Source organism: Cupressus sempervirens, chromosome 10 (assembly GCF_028749045.1).
Source record: "Cupressus sempervirens isolate cs-2001-9-10 chromosome 10, ASM2874904v1, whole genome shotgun sequence".
Lineage (NCBI taxonomy): Eukaryota > Viridiplantae > Streptophyta > Pinopsida > Cupressales > Cupressaceae > Cupressus > Cupressus sempervirens.
The window spans coordinates 957,114,071-957,133,904 of record NC_143127.1 but is presented as its reverse complement, the minus strand read 5'-3'; the positions used below and the strand labels follow the sequence as shown (position 1 = coordinate 957,133,904).

General features: G+C 35.5%; 1 protein-coding gene across 1 annotated transcript in view; it reads left to right on the top strand.

The window, feature by feature from the left end:
• The window catches only part of LOC149537154 (uncharacterized), a 55,503-nt gene extending 39,577 nt beyond the window's left edge, over window positions 1–15,926 (top strand). The window contains exons 4-5 of the mRNA XM_089807257.1: window positions 15,471–15,592; window positions 15,728–15,926. Of these exons, the coding sequence (XP_089663383.1) occupies window positions 15,471–15,560 (90 nt within the window). The 3' untranslated portion in view covers window positions 15,561–15,592; window positions 15,728–15,926. The remainder of the gene's footprint in view (window positions 1–15,470; window positions 15,593–15,727) is intronic.
• The last annotated feature ends 3,908 nt before the right edge of the window (window positions 15,927–19,834 follow it).

Here is a 19,834-nt window from a genome sequence, read left to right as displayed (position 1 = left end):
GTGTCAACTTTAACACAATGATTGTGAAAAGCAATTAAAAAAAATACCAATCCTTGTGCTCCGTGCTTGATGGGGTGCATATTGCTCGTGCAGATGGGATCATAAGGGAATGAGCTAATTGAGATCTGCTCTATTGAATTGAATCTCAAACCAATGCTCCGTTGAGGGCTGTATCGAATCAGATGAGTGAGCAAAAAACCATTTGTCCCTCTTGTGCCAAGAAAAGGCAGGGTGACTTGTATTTGAATTGGAAAAGAGAGCCCGATATGTGTGGAGAGCACTGCTTAGGGTAAGCTCTACTTGAGGCCCCTCTAAGCTCGGGCTTAGATCTCTGAGTATGATCGTGCTTGCCAATGTCTTGCTGTATTGGCGTGGATGTGTGGGCTCGTTCGTGATTAGTGAGATGCTCTCTGTGGATGCTCATTGATGAACATTGCGGTTTGAGAAATGTCTATGCCCATATGATGTTGCGGTGTTGGCTCGCTGATCTCTTGGAGTTGGTGAATACAGTCCCAACTATGGTGATGTGCAGAGTTCATTATTGAGGCAGAATATGGTGCTCTTTGCGGCATGGTAAATTTAACTGCGGCCTCAGCTAGTGCAATGGAAGCGCTGCTGCTGGCATGGATAGAGGAGTTCCCTGTGTTAGTTGGGGGATGTGGGAGTTTAATCCCACATTCCTAATGTGGATGGATGTTAAAAGAGTTGCTCAAATAGCAGAGCCTGCAAGGTGTAAGAGGGTGATGTGTCACTGTATTATGTGCATCAGGGTTGGATTGTGTGCTGCCTGATCAGGTTTGCGTAAAAGATGGACCTCTGTAATTCACCTAGTCCGATGTGATCTATGTTGAAGCCATGTTGGGTCATGACTTTACTCCCTGTACCCTGCAAAATGACAATTGCAAATTGGGCCTTAGGGTTTCGATTTGCAAATTTGTTTTGCCTCAGATTTGACTTTTTCCCAACATAGGCAAATTTATAGTCAAAATTCATCGAAATGACCACCCAGATGCAATGACGAGGTCCAATTTTGCTCTAGACACTCCTACAAAAATGCTGATCTCATATTTGAATCGTGGCTCTCCAAAATATGAAGCAAAACACTCATCAATGGCTATGCAATGAAACTCTCCTTTGGCTCTGATACGATGTAAGAATTTGCCTCAAGCTGTGATACCATGTAAGAATTTGCCCAAGGCAAAGAATGAAAATGCCAAAATCTAGAAGCTGGAAAGATAACACAAGAGAGATAGGCAAAATGATGATCAATTGATTACGTTGATAATGATCAATAATACAATGTAGAATGCCCAATGATATTCATATACAATGCATGTGGAAGTGCCTGAATGTATAGGCAATGCATAATACTGGGAGTTATGCAAGTGATAAACATACCAAGCACTTGTCCACCAAGGGTGGATTATCCCTCATTGTGCATGAAAGTATGTGCAACAATGAGAGGACAAGAATACAAAGGTGTATCACACAAAGAGAGGTAGTAGACAATATGTCAAATAGAGTGCAAACACCTGTGTCTAAATGACAAATAATCGAAGAATGCATTATCCTAAGTAAACTTAAGTAAAGCGTAATTAGTAATATTTAAATACACCAAAAAGATTTGTAGAGTTCGAACAAGAATTTTGCCCGAACACTAGGCTACTGAAGTCGGACCTTAAACTCAGGGTGGACCGAGGCTTGGGCTGCAAGAGTTTGACCGTAACATAGTTAAAAAAAAATAAATTATTAATTAAAAAAATTAACTATAACTTATTTTTGTTTTAACATGATTTTCTATTATTAATACTATTGTTTACCCTTTTCAAATTCAGGGGATGAGCAAGTTGTGAAAAGCATTTAAAATATGCTCTTTTTTCATATGGTATGATATACAGAGGCACTAATCGTTCTGTTTTGTCTTCTTGTGTGTTTTTAAGGGTATTTATTTTCTCACTTTGCCTTGTGAAATTTAGACAAGCAATTTTTTTTTCGCTTCTGAATTCCCTGCTCAGTACATGTTTGGTCATTTTTCCATTCTACCATAACTTAGATTGTATAATGGCAAATTGCATTTTCAATTGTAATATAATTCTAGCATATGATGTCTAAATATATAAAATACATTGAGAGATATTCTTATCAAGACGTAATAATTACTAATCAATTTTGTAAATATACATGTGGAATAGGTGCCTTGAGAAGGATATTTTAATCACGCTTTTTTATAACTTAAGTTATAAAACATTTCATTAATTTAATTTAAATAATTCAATAATAGTAATACTAACAAATAATTATGCTGGTCAATGGGAACACCTTACAGCGCAGCAGTAAGTTGCGGGCCTCTTACCTGGTATGTCTTGAGTTCGAATCTACTCAAACCCCATGTTGAATCTTTTCTTCAGCCCATTACCTATAATTTTTTTAATACTAGTCAATAATTTAATTATTAGTAGTTAGCATTACGGTTAAAGGGTTAGAATCAGTTTTAGAAGGACTTCTAATGCTAATATATTAGTAATTGTAATTATTGTAACTTGAACGTTAGCTTAATTCAAATTGTAACCATAATCTTATTGCCACCTTAATTTTTAATCATAACTCTAATTCTATGCTAACTGTTATTGCAATTAATTAATGAATTGTAACGATAATTGTAAGCATGACCATAACCTTAACCATGCATATACTCTAATTCTGATTGTAATATTCTGCATCAAAAACTTGGATCAATAAGCTGGGTTCCATCACCGAATCTAGACTTGGCAAAATTGGCTGATATTCAGGTGTCAGAGGAGTATTTGAGGTTGCACCAGTATGCTATTGAGAGAAATCATCATTAGGATTTCCTTGTATCTATCCAGAAGATGCTTGACCTAACGGTGGAGTTCTCATCTTCTGCTGTTTATTAATATTTTCCTGAGTTGAGGAAGTTTCAGTTGTAGATGCTCTCTGTCCTTACTTTTTATTTATCTCCTTGACATTTTCCTTTGAATCTTTTATTCTTTTCTGGATCTTCATCCCCATCTCCTTTCATGTTGGCAGACTTGGCCCTGGTGACATACACATTTTATGTTGTCATCTGTGGATGAGGCTTTGTTGATGCGAGTTTTGTATCACTTACATAACATATTAGTAATTGGATATCCGATACGGAATATCAAACATACAATTCCTCTCTTGAAAAGTTATTGCTCATGGGATATGAGAATAAGTCCAATGTTCCTTACACCGTTGGATACTCGCTCAGTTTTATCGATGTGATTTGCTGGTAATCACGTAGGCGGCCTTACGTTGTTCATTTATGGATGACTTGGACTTTGGTGGAATGAAGGTGATGGAGATGGGTTTGTGAAATATGCGAGTGGCAGATAATGTTGATGGTGGTGATGATGGAGGATGTGTCTACCAATGATGATGTTGATGGGAAAGCGATGGTGGTGGAGGGTGAATGGGTGTGTTCTGATACTTGACTTCTCTAACTTCCTTTTCTAAACTTCGACTACCCAGCTACTCACTATTCTACTCCTACTCCTATGAATGGAAGGTTAGCAAATGGACAGGGATCGAATCTAATGAAGGCTAACCAACGGCCCCACCTCCACAGATGCAATGATTCAAAGGGAAATGAATTAGTTTACCACACAAGGCTTCCCAACCAGCCGTTAGGATGCTAGTGGTCTAATATTGATCCCTATCAAACATCTACTAATGCTACCATACAACTATCCATCTACTTTACTCTTGCTTAAACAACTTGAAATGCAACCAACTTTAACAACTTGAAAAGAAATCTAACCATGTGGAAGTAGAAACCATGCAATAACACCCAATGTTCTTAATCACCATGCAAGTCACAACAATGAAAAAGAGAGCGATTTTGGTATTATCTTAGCAACAATTTCTCCGATCCTTTACAAATGAGAGCAAATGACCTTATATAGGGGCCAAAAATACAATAGACAATGGAGATCAAAATTAGATCAACGATCCAGATTGGATCCTAAAAATCCTAATTAGGGTTGCCACCCCATCGGCCAATGAGAAGCCGCCACCTCGTCAATGGACCAATGAAAAAATTCTAAAAGTGGCAACCAATGAGAAGGCACCAAAATGCTGGCCAATCAGAAATAGACACTTGTCCTATTCTAAAAGAAAGAGAAATTGCCACTTGGGCTTGCATTAAATGATCTTCTAATATAACTCTTCCCTTTTCTTTCATTTTCTTAGCTAAGGCAATGAACTTAGCTAACCTTTCGTTAACTTCTTCCATAGGAGGACCAGGTGTGTGCTTCGTCTTGAGTTTCACTGATTTCACCACACTGTTTGCTGCTTGTAGTATCTTTTCATTATCCTTCTCATACTCTTTTGCGAATCCAATAAAAGCATTGAGAGAGGAAAGGGTGCCCAAATGCTCTCTTGATAGCAACCTTTCCTAACTCATCCAACCTCGATCCAAAATCTGTCTCATTGATATCCTCCTCTGATGTCTTCAAAATCAAGTGCCACCCCAACGTCGCTCATCATGGTTGATATGGAAGTGTCGACGCTTGGGCTGCGATGTACCACTGCCCTCTATCTCTTCTTTGCCAAGGGGAATTGTCCTTCCTTTAGTCTGTCCTTCATCCATATCATGTCTACTAGACCAATATTGGTGTCGGTTATTCGCTTCATTTTCGAGAAGAAAGGTGTTTTGGGCATCATATCCTCTTTGTCTTTCTTAGTGTTTGTCCGCTTGGGATTCTTACTCGCACTAACATCCTCCATACTCGTTGCCTATTATGGGATGGTAGAGTGGTGGACCAGAAGGCAAGTAGAACCAAGGGAAGCAATTTTTAGACTAGAACGAAAAAAGGATGTCAGCTTAAGGACCCCTTTCAATTCTAAATGATTAAAATTCACCATAACCAATAACCGAACAGTGACTTTTCAGAATTTAGGATTAGACTTAAAGAACTTCATATCCTTTGCAAATCAAAATTTTACCATGTAATTCACCTCCAAACAAAATTGCCCAACCTAGGGCAAAATCGCAGCTCCTTGCAAAAGTCATAATTTGCATAAAATTGCCAACACCATGAAAAATCTGCCCTCCAATAAAAATCGCCAAGCAAGGAAGGGCCAAATCTGCCCAATGAAGAAATCACTAATGGAAGAGAAATTTGCCCTCGAGACAAAATCGCCCAAAATGGAGGAAAATCTGCCATGCAAGGAAAATTGCCCAACACCAAAAGCTGCTCCAAGAAGAAAATTTACCCAACTTAAGAGAAATCTGCTTTGAAACAAATTCGCCAGACACTAAATCTGCTCTTCACTAAAAAACTTGCCCAAGCATGGAGAAGAATGAATAAGGAATGAGGGAGAAAGGGGGAAGGACCTCCTCTTATACCCAACTCCACATGTCTTCCCAGTTGGCCGACTTGGACCTGGAGGAGAGAAAAAACAAAAATTAAATCAAAGTTATGGCCCACAATTAAATACTTAGCTAAAATTTAATTTTGCCAAAAGGAAAATTGCCTTTTAAAATTGCCAATTAGTTCTAAATTGCAAAAGGAAATTAAATGGAGCCTTGGAGATGTTAAATATTTCCATTTAATGAGGATTTAGTAATTAATACGTCATTAAAATTGGATATTGGTTAGCCGAAAGCCATTTTTCAATATTAAATTACCAATTTCATAAAAGGCTAAAAGTTTTCAAGGCAATTTTAATGTATTAAAACCAATTTTTGCAATTCTCCTCCAAATCGATTTTGCTATGCCATTTAAAATTTTATGACAAAAAAAAAATTGCCTTTAGAGTCAAAAATCGATTTTGCAATTTAGCCTCATTTCCACAAAATTAAAAAAATTTCACAAAAGAAAAAATTTAAGATTTTCCAAAACTCAAATCTAACAAAATTTCCCTTTTGAAAATTATTCAAATTTACACAATTATATCCGGATTTTCAAAAGAAAACGTTTAAGTACAAAATTTACAATTTTATTCTACCAAGAGTTGCTCTTTAAAATTTGTCCGGCCTAAGGATGAAATTGGTGGCTCTGGAAAATCAAGTTGAAACTGGGTGAAAATAAATCTAACCTTCTCCCCACTGGCCCTAAAGGCGTCCAAGACTTAAAATTTTCAAAACTCAAAATTTTTGGACAACTCAAAAAATTGCCAAGGCGATTAAAGAAAAAAGGGGGTGGGTGTAACATTAGGTTTTTCTACAACTACAAAATCAGCTGAATTTGATATATTTATATGTAACCTTTTAACGTATATGTACATCCATCCTTGCTTGCTATTCGATTATCTTTCAAACACTTTTGACTAGATTTTTGAATTCCTTGATCAGTAATTTGAGCCGTTTGAACCCTGTCTTGTCCTCATTTTATTTTTAATTTACATTGATCCGTACCAAAGCTATCTACCGTGGAACTTCAAGCCTTGAAGGCAGAATCAACCGAGTAGAGAGGCCATCTCAGACCACAGTGACAGAGGTCACGTAAGATCTTTTTAATTTTTTTTTTATTACTTCCCTTGATGATTCGAAATACTAAGTCTATCATAAAACCAAACAGTCATATGTTCATGAATTTCATTCTTCTTTTACTTTAGGCTACGTTTTCATCTATACCAACGTTCTGGGTTTATTCATACCTGCGTTTATGTCTTGTGGTGGCACACGAATGTCATTGGAGGGCATGCATTTCATTTAAAGAAGACTGTGAATTGTCCAGGAGCCCTGTGTATGAGTTTTGATCCTTGTGATCAAAGTAGAAGGCCCTGCGTTCAGATTTGGATGTGTTGGAGAGAATTGAAAAGGCTGTTGTAGCTGCACATGGAGAGGAGAGATCCAGTTGGGCAGAAATTCTGCACTTCTTGTGATACTGTCTCAAGATTTTGAACAGAGCCGTCTGTTCTGAACACCTGAGACTCACCCGGTTGTGTAGCCAAGAAGATGGGTGATGAGGTGTGAGAAAGGAATCATCAATAATATGAACCAGTAACAGTTATATTTTAATTAATTAATAGCTCATGCATATTCCTGTTATGGTGATCTCTTGCTGCCAAGTTGTATGGCGTGTTATTTATCTTGATGCCCTGTGATGATAAGATGTTACCTGCCAATTCCGCGTAACGAGGGCCTTTCTCGATAGAGATCGTGTGGGGATATATTGTGGTCCGAGGTTGGGTGGTTAAGCCCCTGACAATGTTTTAACTCTCTCAAAACGTCGGATATGAGTTAGATAGAAATAAGCAATCGAAAGGAAAAGAAATCCGAAGCCCTAAATGATTGTGTGACAGCTGGAACCTTAATTGATTCAGTGGTATTGGAAGCCCTAATTGAATCCGTGGTATTGAAAGCTCTAGTTGAATCCGTGGTTATGGAAGCCCTAAATTGAATCCGTGGTCGCGAAAGCCCTAAATTGAATCCGTGGTCGCAGAAGCCCTAAGTGGTAAGCGGTACTAGAAGCCCTAAATAAACTAATGGTAGTTGATACCCTAATTGATAAGATGATATGTGATGCCCTAATTTAAGTTATATTGGTATTTAATGGTATTCATCAAATGATTTTTGAGATAACAGTCGATTTGAGAAATTGTTATTGTGTATTTGTGGACTAACCCGAGTGGTTGCAGAAGCATACTTAGATGATTTTCAGTCTCAGTTTTTCCGAGGTATGTGATTTCAATTTTTGAAGTAATTTCATTAAAAGGTATTTCATGTATTTAGTTAAGAAATTTTTGTTTAACTGACTTTAACAGTAAATCTTCTTCGCATGAACATGAATGATGTAACTGCCTTCTTATGAAATCGAAGTTATAACCGCATTCTATGCATATGTTAGATGTTAATTTAGACCGGGAAAATCTGGATGTTACAGTGGGTCCCCAAGATTTGGGGCGATGGTGTGAAAACCTCACAATAGGCTTATCACTCAATCCTTTTTCTCTCGAGGCCTGCATCTTGCCTGCAGATTTGTGTGAAGTGTGACAATTTTGGATTCTAGCCATCTTTTGCACTAATCCAAAATCAAAGAGGATCCAAGAAAATATCCGTGATCTCTCTTTTAGACCACTTGACCCTTGGGAAACAACACACTGGCACTGAGCAAAGCCAAAATAAGGATCAGACAATCAAACTGACCAAAAATTAGCCAACAACTACCTATTTGAGATATCTTAATATCGGCTTATCTTTGTGTACTTAGTGTTTTGTCCTTGTTGATATCTAAATTTATGCTCTCACCATAAGCAAGTTTTATGTGGATATCTACTATAGAAAGTTTCATGATACAGTTCATAAAATGACTTCTTGGATTGAGAAGGCAATTGTTAGCTTGATTTTAATAAGTTTTTTCGAAGTTCTGATTTGGGTGCAAATATGGATGTAGGTGTGAGAATCGAGTGCATGGATGCGTGATTTTTTTTTGGATGCATACATACTTGCATGCATGCATGCATACATACATATATATACACATATACATGCATGCATGCATATACATACATACATACATAGATATATATGTGTAAAAAAATTCAAGAAATATACAAAATTAAATCATCTGATTGTATGATACTACACCATTAATCAAGATATTTGTTGATATATAAATTTATGCTCTCATCATAAACAAGTGCTATGTGGATAATCTCCTTTAGAAAGTTTCATGATACAGTTCATAAAATGACTTCTTGGATCGAGAAGCCGACTATTAGTTTGATTCAATAATTCTTTTCCAAGTTACCAATTTGGGTGTAGATGTAGATGCGGGTGCGAGAATTGATTGCGTGGATGCGTGATTTTTTTTGGGGTTTGGGATGTGTGTGTGTGTGTGTGTGTATAAATTCAAGAAATATACAAAATCAAATCATTTGATAGTATGACACTTCACCATTGATCAAGATATTTTATATTTGATAGTTCACAAATATTGAAATCAAAATAAGTTCAATAACTAATAATCCATATCATATATGTCTATGTTCACGATTCCATTGCAGGTTGAATTACAAAATCAAATTTTAGTTAATGATTCACTAATTAGATTCAAAATCATAAGGATTCTCATGAAAATCCACATCCTCATCATTTCCAACCGTTGCAAGTTCAAGATCATTTGAATCCAAAACAATTCCAGTTGCACTAGATGCACCATATGACATGTTATCATCATCGTCATCATCTATTGCAGTAGTAAGATTTAGAAACGTTGCACCCAAGTTGGCACACTTAGGGGCTACATCCCAAAGCTCGGCTGCCCCTTCCTTGTAGTGATCGTACTTACACGACAAAATACACAAGTTGGTATGAATGTAAACCAAGTCCTCAATTTTTTTTGAGCCCAACCAGTTATGCTTCATTGAGTGGATAAAGGAGTATGTACTCCAATTCCATTCATTAACATAAGAACTTGCAACTTGGATAATGTTCACAAAATTAAACATAAAAATGAAAAGTAAATTAAAGAATGTTAAGTGCTAAAATGTAGAATACAAGTGGTAAACAAAAAACTTAAAAAAAACCTTATTTGTGAGAGGATCTTGATTGCAAGACGTTGTAAATGCTTAAATGGTTGACAATAGAGGTACTACCCTGTGATAACTCCCATGTCATTTTGGTCCTTTGTTGCAATTGGATTAAGTTTTGCTTCCGAAGCAAATAAGCCAAATTTTGTCCTAATGTTTTTGTGTATTTCATCATCTTGTAAGAGTCTTGCAAAATCTTTGTAGAACCTATTAGCAACTTCTTTGTTCGCATATGGCACTCCTCTATCTGGCGTAACATGTATTTCCACGCTATATTACCTCAGAGATAGGGTCATGTGTTTGTATGACAAGTTTTACCTTCTCTACCATTGTACCCATACCATCATAGACATCTCCCAAACATGAGATACAATGCCCACTGCCACTAATAATGCTGTCCCTTTTAGTGGTAAGCCACTGCCAGATTGTGATGCTAATACGATTAAGGTTGCAGTGATGCCCGCTTAGGTGGATTGCAGATTAAGCACAACCTGACAATGATTTGGGCGCTAACTGTGTAACTCTACAACCAAAATCAGTCAAACTTCTTGGTGTGCAAGCTGGAAATTAATGCCCAGAAGAATTAATGCTAACACACTCAAATCCTCAGCATAATATCGCCCACCAAGTCACAGGCCAAACAGTTATGGTGGTGTGATGTGAACAAGAAATTGCTTTCTAATTTGCAGAGAAAGCCAATGCCCATGTCCATTTCTCTCGGGCGCCTAGGTGCCGACTGGTACCTCCTCACTTTTGCCAAAAATTGCAAATTACTCTCAGCCAATTAATGTCTCCTTAGCAACAGTAAATTAAAGAAAGAAGACTCACCAATCTCAGAATTTGATCCACAATATTTCAGCTGTGGATTCGTTGCACACGCTGAATCAAACTCGTATACCTCAGCAAGGGAATTGAAAATCAAAAACTTAGAAACTCTCACAAAGACAATAAAAAATCAAATAAACAATTAGATCATCCATTTGCTTCATTAAGCCACCTTTTGTAATCAACTTGGCTGCACCAACATAGCATTAATTAAAAGCTTCCATTAGATTCTTTTTCATAAATAACTTTTCTAGCACATGGCTTCATGAAGAGGCTTCAACTTTTAGGTTTAAATATAACAACTCCTTGCACTTTTATATTTAACACTTGACTCAGGCTTGTAACTAATTAATTAAATGGCCCCTTCCAATGATGGCTCAATGCTCAACTTAAGTGAAATTATAAAGTTAAATTATGATTTTATAATAAGCCATTTAATGATTTAACAATCATTTGGCCACTAAAATAATAATAACTCCCAAAATACTTATCCTTTAAGTACATGCCATCTAAAACAAGAGTCACACCTATTATTTCCCCATGTGACCAAATGCACTTTCCTAAAATAGAAAGGGTCCTTAATCATCACCCAACTTGCCATAAATAGCAGGTGCATGAAACTAAGCCCAAATGAAGTCCAAGCTGAGTCAAGCGAAGACCAAATTGGAACATACTGAATTGTGAAGAAGACAAGACCCTCCTATAGCCAAGCCTCTACCTTACAAGATCCTCTATCCATAATAATTAGCCTACGAGGATCACAGTAATAGGCTAATCTCACAAACTCTGGTGCTGGCAAAAATGGGTACATTACAGTCTCTTAAGTAAAAAGCATCTTCATTATTTGTTTAATACCAGTCTTTGTATACTGCAACCTATTTCTTATTAACCAGGCTGCTATGATATTCAAAGTTACAATTAAAGTGTAACAATTCTCCTACGCACTGCCTGATAATGCAAATGCAGTCCTTTTACAGCTTCAAGTGCTGGTGCTAAGAATTCTGATGATAGCCCCAATAGGGCCTGCATATCATTCTTAGAGTCCACAGGAGAGACAATGCCCGCTGCCACTGATAATGCTGTCCATTTTTCTGGTAATCCGCTTCCTAGATTGTGATGCTAATAAGGTTAAGGTTACAGATGCCCGCCCAGGTGGATTGCAGATTAAGCACAGCCTGGCCATAAATTTGGGTGCAAAGTGTGCAACTCCTCTACACCCAAAATCAGTCCCACTTCTTGGCGTGCAAGCTGGAAATTGATGCTCGAAAGAATTAATGCTAACACACTTAAATCCTCAGCTAATATCTCCCACCAAGTCACAGGCCAAACAGTTATGGTGGCATGACATGAACAAGAAATTGCTTTAAATTTGCAGAGAAAGCCAATGCCCAAGTCCAGTTCTCCTAAGCACCTAGGTGCTGAATGATACCTCCTCACTTTTGCCAGAATTTGCAAATCACTCTCAGCTAATTAATGTCTCCTTAGCAACAGTAAATTACAGAAAGAAAACTCACCAATTTAACTTTGAAGAAATCTCAGAATTTGATCCACAACACTTCAGCTGTGGATTCGTTGCACACTCTGAATCAAACCCTTCTACCTCAGCAAGGGAATTGAAATAAAAAACCTAGAAACCTTCACAAAGACAATCAAAAAACAAATAGACAATTTGATCATTCATTTGCTTCATGAAGCCACCTTTTATAATCCACTTAGCTTCACCAACACACTATTAATTAGAAGCTTCCATTAGATTCTTTTTAATAAATAACTTTTTTAGCACATGGCTTCATGAAGACACTTTTCACTCAACCTTTAAGTTTAAATATAACATCTCCTTGCACTTTAATATTTAATGCTTGACTTATGCTTATAACTAATTAAATAAATGGCCCCTTCCAATGATGACTTAACTCTCAATTTAAGTGAAATTATAAAGTTAAATTATAACTCTATAATAAGCCATTTAGTGATTTAATAATAGTTTGGCCACTAAATTAATAATAACTCCCAAAATACTTATCCTTTAAGCGTGTCGTTTGAAACATGAGGTCACACCTATTATTTCCCCATGTTACCAAATGCACTTTTCTAAAATTTCCCATAGCCAAGCCTCTACCTCAAAAGACCCTCTATCCATAATAATTTACTTGAGGATCACAATAATAGGCTAATCTCAGAAACTCTAGTGTTGACAAAAATGAGGACATTACATTCCATAGACCCCACTAGTTAGAAATAACTATTTGACTCAATGCCCCTTGCACCTTGACAAGATGTCTTTTAACAATAGTATGAGATGCAAATTGGATCTCAACAACCTAAGCAAGCTAATAACCATATTTCAATAAATATTAAGCAAAGTTATATACAATTTGATAATTGGACATGGCATAAAATTTATTCAAGTTAAATAAATAAATTAAATTTAGTAATCACAATTTACCTTCAACAACTCCAATTTGGAGAATGATATGAATATTGATTGTGACATGTGATGGTTCATCACAAACATCTATATCTCCTCCCCCTCTTGGTATATTTGCTTCACCCAATCTATTTGAGTGCCAATTTGTTGCATGACCAAGTTGAGCATGGTGTCCAAAAAATATGGTCATACCAGCCCTCAACCAAAAGACTTGCATGCCTACAATGTTTGACATTGTCTATAATCACCTGGAACATATTCTCACTACTCATCATCTCTATGGCTTCAATGAAAATTTTGGAATTGAATTGTGAATCTTTAATTTCCCATTCACAATATACTTGCCTTTAAAAGCATTGCTCCTTTGGGGGACATTGCAATTGCATTAATCAATGGCCCGTTTCTTGTATCTTTTCATCCATCAGAAGAAAAAAAAAAAAAAAAAAGGTTTTCCAAGAATTTCTAATTGGTTGAATAATTCTCTATAGAAGTCTTCTCTTTTTCCAATAGAGTGGTACACACGTTTTCATACCAAGATTTCAATAATCAGTTGGTGTTTTATTGATGGCTGCCACCATTTCCTTCCAACATCGTGATCTCACCAAGTTGAAAGGAAGACCATTGGCATAGAGGCGACGTACAATGACATGATCAACAGGTTCTCTTGCCTCCATTTTTAGATGTAGTGTCTAATGGGCCTTTTTTTGCGGGTGGTAATTTCTACTTCTTCCTCTTCCTCTTTCGGTACATGTACTTGCAAGAATATATGTTTGGAGGATACAATTGGTTTAGTCGGTAATTGTATTTTTTCCTTTTTGCATGGAGGTTGATCAAAAATTTGTTATGATCTTTAATCAATTTATCAACTTCTTGCTCTTTACATATGAAACTATTTGTGCATTAGATATCCCCTTCCCATCTTTGTCTTTGCACATTCCCATTCCTTGGCCAGTAGGGCACGTAAAATGAAGTTTGACCTAGGAATATGAGCTATTGAATGGTTTGCCTTCGTTACTTTAACAATTATTACACTTCCAAAGATATGAGACACCTCCTTGAAACTTGTGATATTCATGTGGCATGTCTACATAAAGGCGATCCTACATTAATTTTGAAACTATTGGCTCCTTGCCCTCTCACTGAACTTTGACTACCAGTGGCAGACAATCTTGCATAATACAATCTAATTTCTTGCTATAATAAAAAATTAAATAAATGTAAATTAGAAGAAAACTATGAACATCAAACATACAAGTGCAAAAAAATGATACAAAAATACAAAAATAGATAGCTAAACTTGTTTCTTTATTTCTTAAAAAAAAGAGTGAAAAAAACTTTATTTTCTTTTCCCAAAATTGAAAAAAATCATCGAAATCTCAAAAAAAAATCACTAAAGGACTTTAGAATGGGATCAAATGCTTACCTTAAATGCCAAAATGGAGACCAATTGGACGTGGCTATCCTCCCTACAAATTGCACCATTGACTAAATTTAAAAAAAAACGAAAACACAAGGAAATTTTTTGAAATTTTCAGCATTTGATCTTCATGATCTATATATTTTGTGATCGAAAACAACAAAATTTTTGAGAAAATTTCACTGTGTTTTCGTGAATCTGAAAAAGAATCATGTTTGACTTTTTTTTTTTTTGTCTTTGGTGCATTTTCTCTAGAGATTAGCCAACACCAATGAGAAGAGAGCCTAGCTGCTAACAAAATGAGATGAAAAATGATTTAATGGCTTCTTTTAGGGCCATTATAAGGTTTAGGAGCAAAAAGAAAAAAGATAAGTCAATTAGCACATGTTTTACTGCGCTTTAAGTTGGGTTTTCGCCAAAAAAAAAAAAAAAAGCACCAGATTCGACATTGGGCCCACAAGGGCCCACAAAAGCCCATGGGTTCCCTGTAGATGCTTCCAAATGCACATCTTAGGCCCTTGGATGCGGTTCCGAGGAGCATCCATAGGGCACCTGGCTTTGCCTCTGCTTCCCCATGCATTGGCTTCCTCCTCCAAAGCCACAGGGAGCACATCGGCTACTCATAGTTCTTTCAAACACTTCGTCAAAGAAAGAAAGAAGGAATTGAATATTAAAACCTATTTTAAAAGTGTGCTGTGCTAAACAAAATCTGATCATATGTTCCAAGTTATTAATATGAGTCTCAGTTATCAATAGTGACAAGAAGGCACAATCGCAACAATTAAGGGCAGATATGCATTATCATCGATACATGGTAGGTCAGAAGGTGTAAATGGATCAAGCAATCCCAGACGTATGAACCAAGGTTAAAAAAAGAAAAAATGCAACTGAAAAAGTTAAACTTATAGACAAAACCATAAATTGACATAGTGAAAGATGAATTTTATTCATCAAAAACCATAAATTAGCACGTGGATGCAAAAGCTAGAATAATTGCACAATTCTATAGGTTGAGAAATGTCTGAAAAGTTATATAGGTTGATTCAGATTTGAAAAGTAAAATGGAATACATGCTCAAAGATTAGACACTGTACATTCTTATATATAAATGGCAGAGTTTCACTTGTAAATCTAATTCTGGTTCTTTGATATGCTTTGTAATTGGTTCAAAAAGTATTGCATACATTTTTTATTTTTTCAAATTGATCATGAACTTGCACCTGTTTCTGTGCAATTGAAAATCAAGTTCAACTGATTATTTATCATGTAATTTTTCAGTTAAAGCCTTATGTGGCACATACTGTTCATGCCAAAGCTGCAACTGAGGCCATGAATCCTGGTCCTGCATCCGCAATATCAAATTCATGAACTAACTTTCCATCCTATCATGTTATGCCAAGGTGTCAGCGGCTGTGATTTACTTGAAAATTCATTAATGTTTTTGAGCAGCAATTAGTGTCATCTTATGTTTTTGCATAAATGCTCAAACATATGTGAAACCTTAATTACTAGTTTCACTTGCATTTAATTGACAGGCTGTCAAATTGATTTTTCTTTCTGTGTTGACTTGTTTGAAACAAGTAAAGAAGAGATGGTGGATGCTGGGTGCCTGAGACACATTCATATATAAAATAGGGCATCAAAATCTAAATATCGGTATTATCGACTTCAAAAATCCTTTACAAAATTGAATTCAGAAACATAATACCAATGATAATTATATGGATTGTGAAATTCAGTTGACATTAAAATCTAAATAGCTTGTAGCTTTTCTTTTCTGTTTTTATTAGAATTTTAATTTGACTATAAAACTTAATGCCTTGAGTCATTTGGAAAGTATTTCAATACATTTATCTAATGTTAAGATGTATAAATGTTAGTGCCATTAAAAAAAACAAAACGATTCTTAATATTTTTTAAGCTTCAAAAGTCTCACAGATTAAAACTGAATCACGACTCTTTAAATTGAAAGGGACTTTTGCAAACTTATTTAGCTTTCTATGTAGAAAACTAAAACTTTCACTGGAAATTTAGTATAAGATTAAAAATCTAATATTTGATGTTTGAGTTGCAAGGTCTAAGGATATCTACTTTTTAAAGTCTTAATTGTGATGTTGAAATTACAATAACCTTGTAAGATTAGTATAATATTTACTTAATTCAAAAGAGTGAAGCTTTTTTGTTGAAATCATTATAAATAATTTAAATCAAAAGTGTACTTAAAAGTGGATTCTAATAGTGTTCTAAAAATTTGAATAATGTATTGAAAAGAGTGAACTTTCTCAAATTTAATAGGCTATAGATCAATCTCCAACAAAAAAGTACCAAAGACAAAAGAAAGTCAACCTTTTTTTCTCAAATTTATGAAAATGTAGTTTTTTTTTCTCCAAATTTTTTGTTGTTTTTGACTACAAACTATGCAGTTCATGTAAGATGAAATGCTGAAATTTTCAAAAAAATCCATGATGTTTTCAATCTTTTGAAAATTGGTCAACTGTACATTTTTGTGGGAGGATAGCCCTGTCCATTAAATAGAGCGATTTGAAAATAAAAGTTATATAATATGTAAATTAATTTTGTTAAATTTTTTGTTTAAAACACAACTCTTGTAAATTTATATTTGTAAACAACATATATATTTGTCGAGCTGTATCTATATTTATAATACACATATTTGAAAAATATGATATAATTGTTAGATAAAAATAACATTAATTTATTGTCAATTGTTTAATAAGTTTGATATAAAAAGTTCATATATAGTATTTTTTAAAATACTATTTTCTTTTGTTTAATAATATAAATGTGCATTCTCTTGTGATATGGTATTGGGCAACACCTTTTTGTGATTATGATGTTAGAAAATTATGAAGCCTTCTCAATTGTGCAAACAAATAAATCAAATCAACACCTCATGTCTTGAGAAACAAGGACAAAGCAAATGGCTTTCCTTCTTTGAATGATACATCAAGTTTAATTAGCTCAAGTTGTGTTATATATATATATATATATATATAAACTCCAATGTACAAGAAGCTTCTAGATTTATGTACAAAACCCAATGAGGAAAAACCCTCCATGAGAATATCTCACAATATATGAAAAGTATTATAATAAGGCTCACTATAAAATTTAGATTCTTAAGGTTTATTATCTTAGGGGGAGATACATTGGCTTTTGACAAAGATGTACTACCTCTAAGCAAGGTACATTGAAAGACCTACTAATGAGGCTCACTATCTCAACATGGGATACATGGAAATGAATTACAATATAGAAGCCTTCAACTAATAGCTTCTAGCAATCTGCTTAAGAGTGTAGAAGCTCTTAAAATATCTAGAGTGAAAATTGCATATCCCTAATTGCAATTTATGTTGAAGCCCACCTGTCGTGTCTATTCATTTCATATTCCTCTTATTTGCCTCATTGTCTTCTCTTGAGGAGTAATGTACGAATATGAGGGCAAAGCCCTATGTATTGAAGTTGTAAGTTGCAATGGCTGAATAAATGATTAGCTATGCTCTTACTGTGGACATAGTCGCACTTGTGGTCTATGATAAATCTTGTCTCTTGTTTCTATTTGTGTGTTATGAATTTATCTTTTAAAATATCAGAACATGTAAGGTCCTAGAAAGCAAAGTATTCTATCTAAGCCTACAGAAGAGGAGTAATTGCAAATTGATGAATTGGCAGCTTAAGATGCTAAAGAATAAAAGTGAGAGACTGCTGGAATAAGAGGTCAAAAAGAGCATATGAACTACCACAATGATTGGGACTTTAGAGGAAGCACAAAGGACTCTAGACCTTGTATTTGAATACAGAATCTGATTTATGTCTTCTCTGAAGCGAGTTGCTACTGCCGTCGCAGGGAACTAATACTATGAACAAACTGGTAAAAGAGGCTTCAAACTGTGTGTGAGGACTATGCTAGGTAGTCCTAAGATCAGACCTACTATACACTGAGCTGTGAGAGTCGTTAAAAGGGTTTTAAAGGGAAGCACACAAGTTGAAAGAGATTGACGCCTAGTTTATGTGGAATCTAAAGAAGTGTGGAAGAAATAGAGATCAAAATAGGAGGACTACATTCCTTTATAGGCTTTGGGAGATGACTAACAATTTTAGTGCATTGAAAAGTGTTCAAAGATTGTCTGGGAGATGACTAACGATTTTTGTGCAATGAAAATTGTTCAATGAATAAGGGATGGAGCTAATTGTGAAAGACGAGAGAATTGTCAAACAAATACTTCACAATGTTATTATTGGCCATCTGATCAATTTTGTTTATTACATAATAAATTTAGGATTTAGCGGTGTCTACTTCAAAATCTTTGGTGTACAAAAGGAATTGTGGGAGAAGCACAATAGGGAAAAATTAAGAGGAGAGACAGAGTGTAGAAGCGCTCAAAGGTGGGTGAGATGTGCCATCAGTTGAGGAAGGATGCTAGAAAGAATAAATAAATTACTTTGGAGATATATATCAAAAAGGAAAAAATAGTTCCAAGAGGAGTCTTTCAAAGTGTGTTTTTAGATGTTTTTGATTCTACAATTTTTTTAGAAATTGTAGCTTTATGTAAAGTTTTTGACAGCGGTATGAAGTACATTGGTCATTGGGTTGGAGAGCTTCATTATGGTGCATCTTTAGTTTTGAAGCTTGGTATGGATTGATGATAGTGGCTTGGGTGAGGCTATAGTTCTCTTGGTTTAGAGAACATTTGCTGAAATAATTTCTCTTTGGAGGTCTCACCATGAAGTCTGAGGAGCCTACACCTATGGATGGACATGACTTCATTATGAACCTAGTGGAGATTGTTCTTGGAGAAGAGTCATTGTGACTTGGTGTATCTTGGAGGAGCATTCTCGCTTCCCATGCTTGGTCTATTTGACAGATTTATCTCCTTCTACATTTGAGTTTAGGAGATGGTTTATGATGATTGATAATTTTTAGAATATCTGGAATTTGATCTTCTTGTTTATACGGGCTTTCATCCATGGTGTTTGGGTGTTGTAAATGGTCTCATATGAGGAAGTAAAGGAGATCATGCTTGACACAACTGAGCACTTGGCATTGTTGGTAGAAAGATGATTTATGGCTTGCATTGGTGTTCCTTCCAAGAGAGGACTTCGAAGAGGTCATGATATTTTGCAACAGGTTGGTTGCGATTTGCAAATCAATTCAAGTTATTGCCACACCTTTTTATGTGTTGATTGGTAGATTGAGCCAATTTTTGATTGACATTGCTCATACAATTTGAGTAGTAGAATGAGCTGGATATTTTAGCATAAATCTATTGATGTTTTATGGTTGGTTGGATGTGATTAACAACTGGTTGTAGTTGTTGTTCTAGTTGTGATGATTGTCTATTGGCAATTTCTTACCATGAGATTTCGTAAGGGAAAGCGAAGTTTAAGTGGGAGGTCATTCAGAGATGAGGTTGCAACATGAGTTGAACTTCAAGCGAGAGATTGTTGTATATGAAGTCCAACTTTCATGTCTATTCATTTCATATTCCTCTTATTTATCTTTTTGTCTTCTCTTGAAGACTAATGTATAAATATGAGGACAAAGCCCTATGTATTAATGATTGAATAAATGATTAGCTTTGCGCTCAGTGTGGACGTAGCCACATTTGTGGTGAGCCATG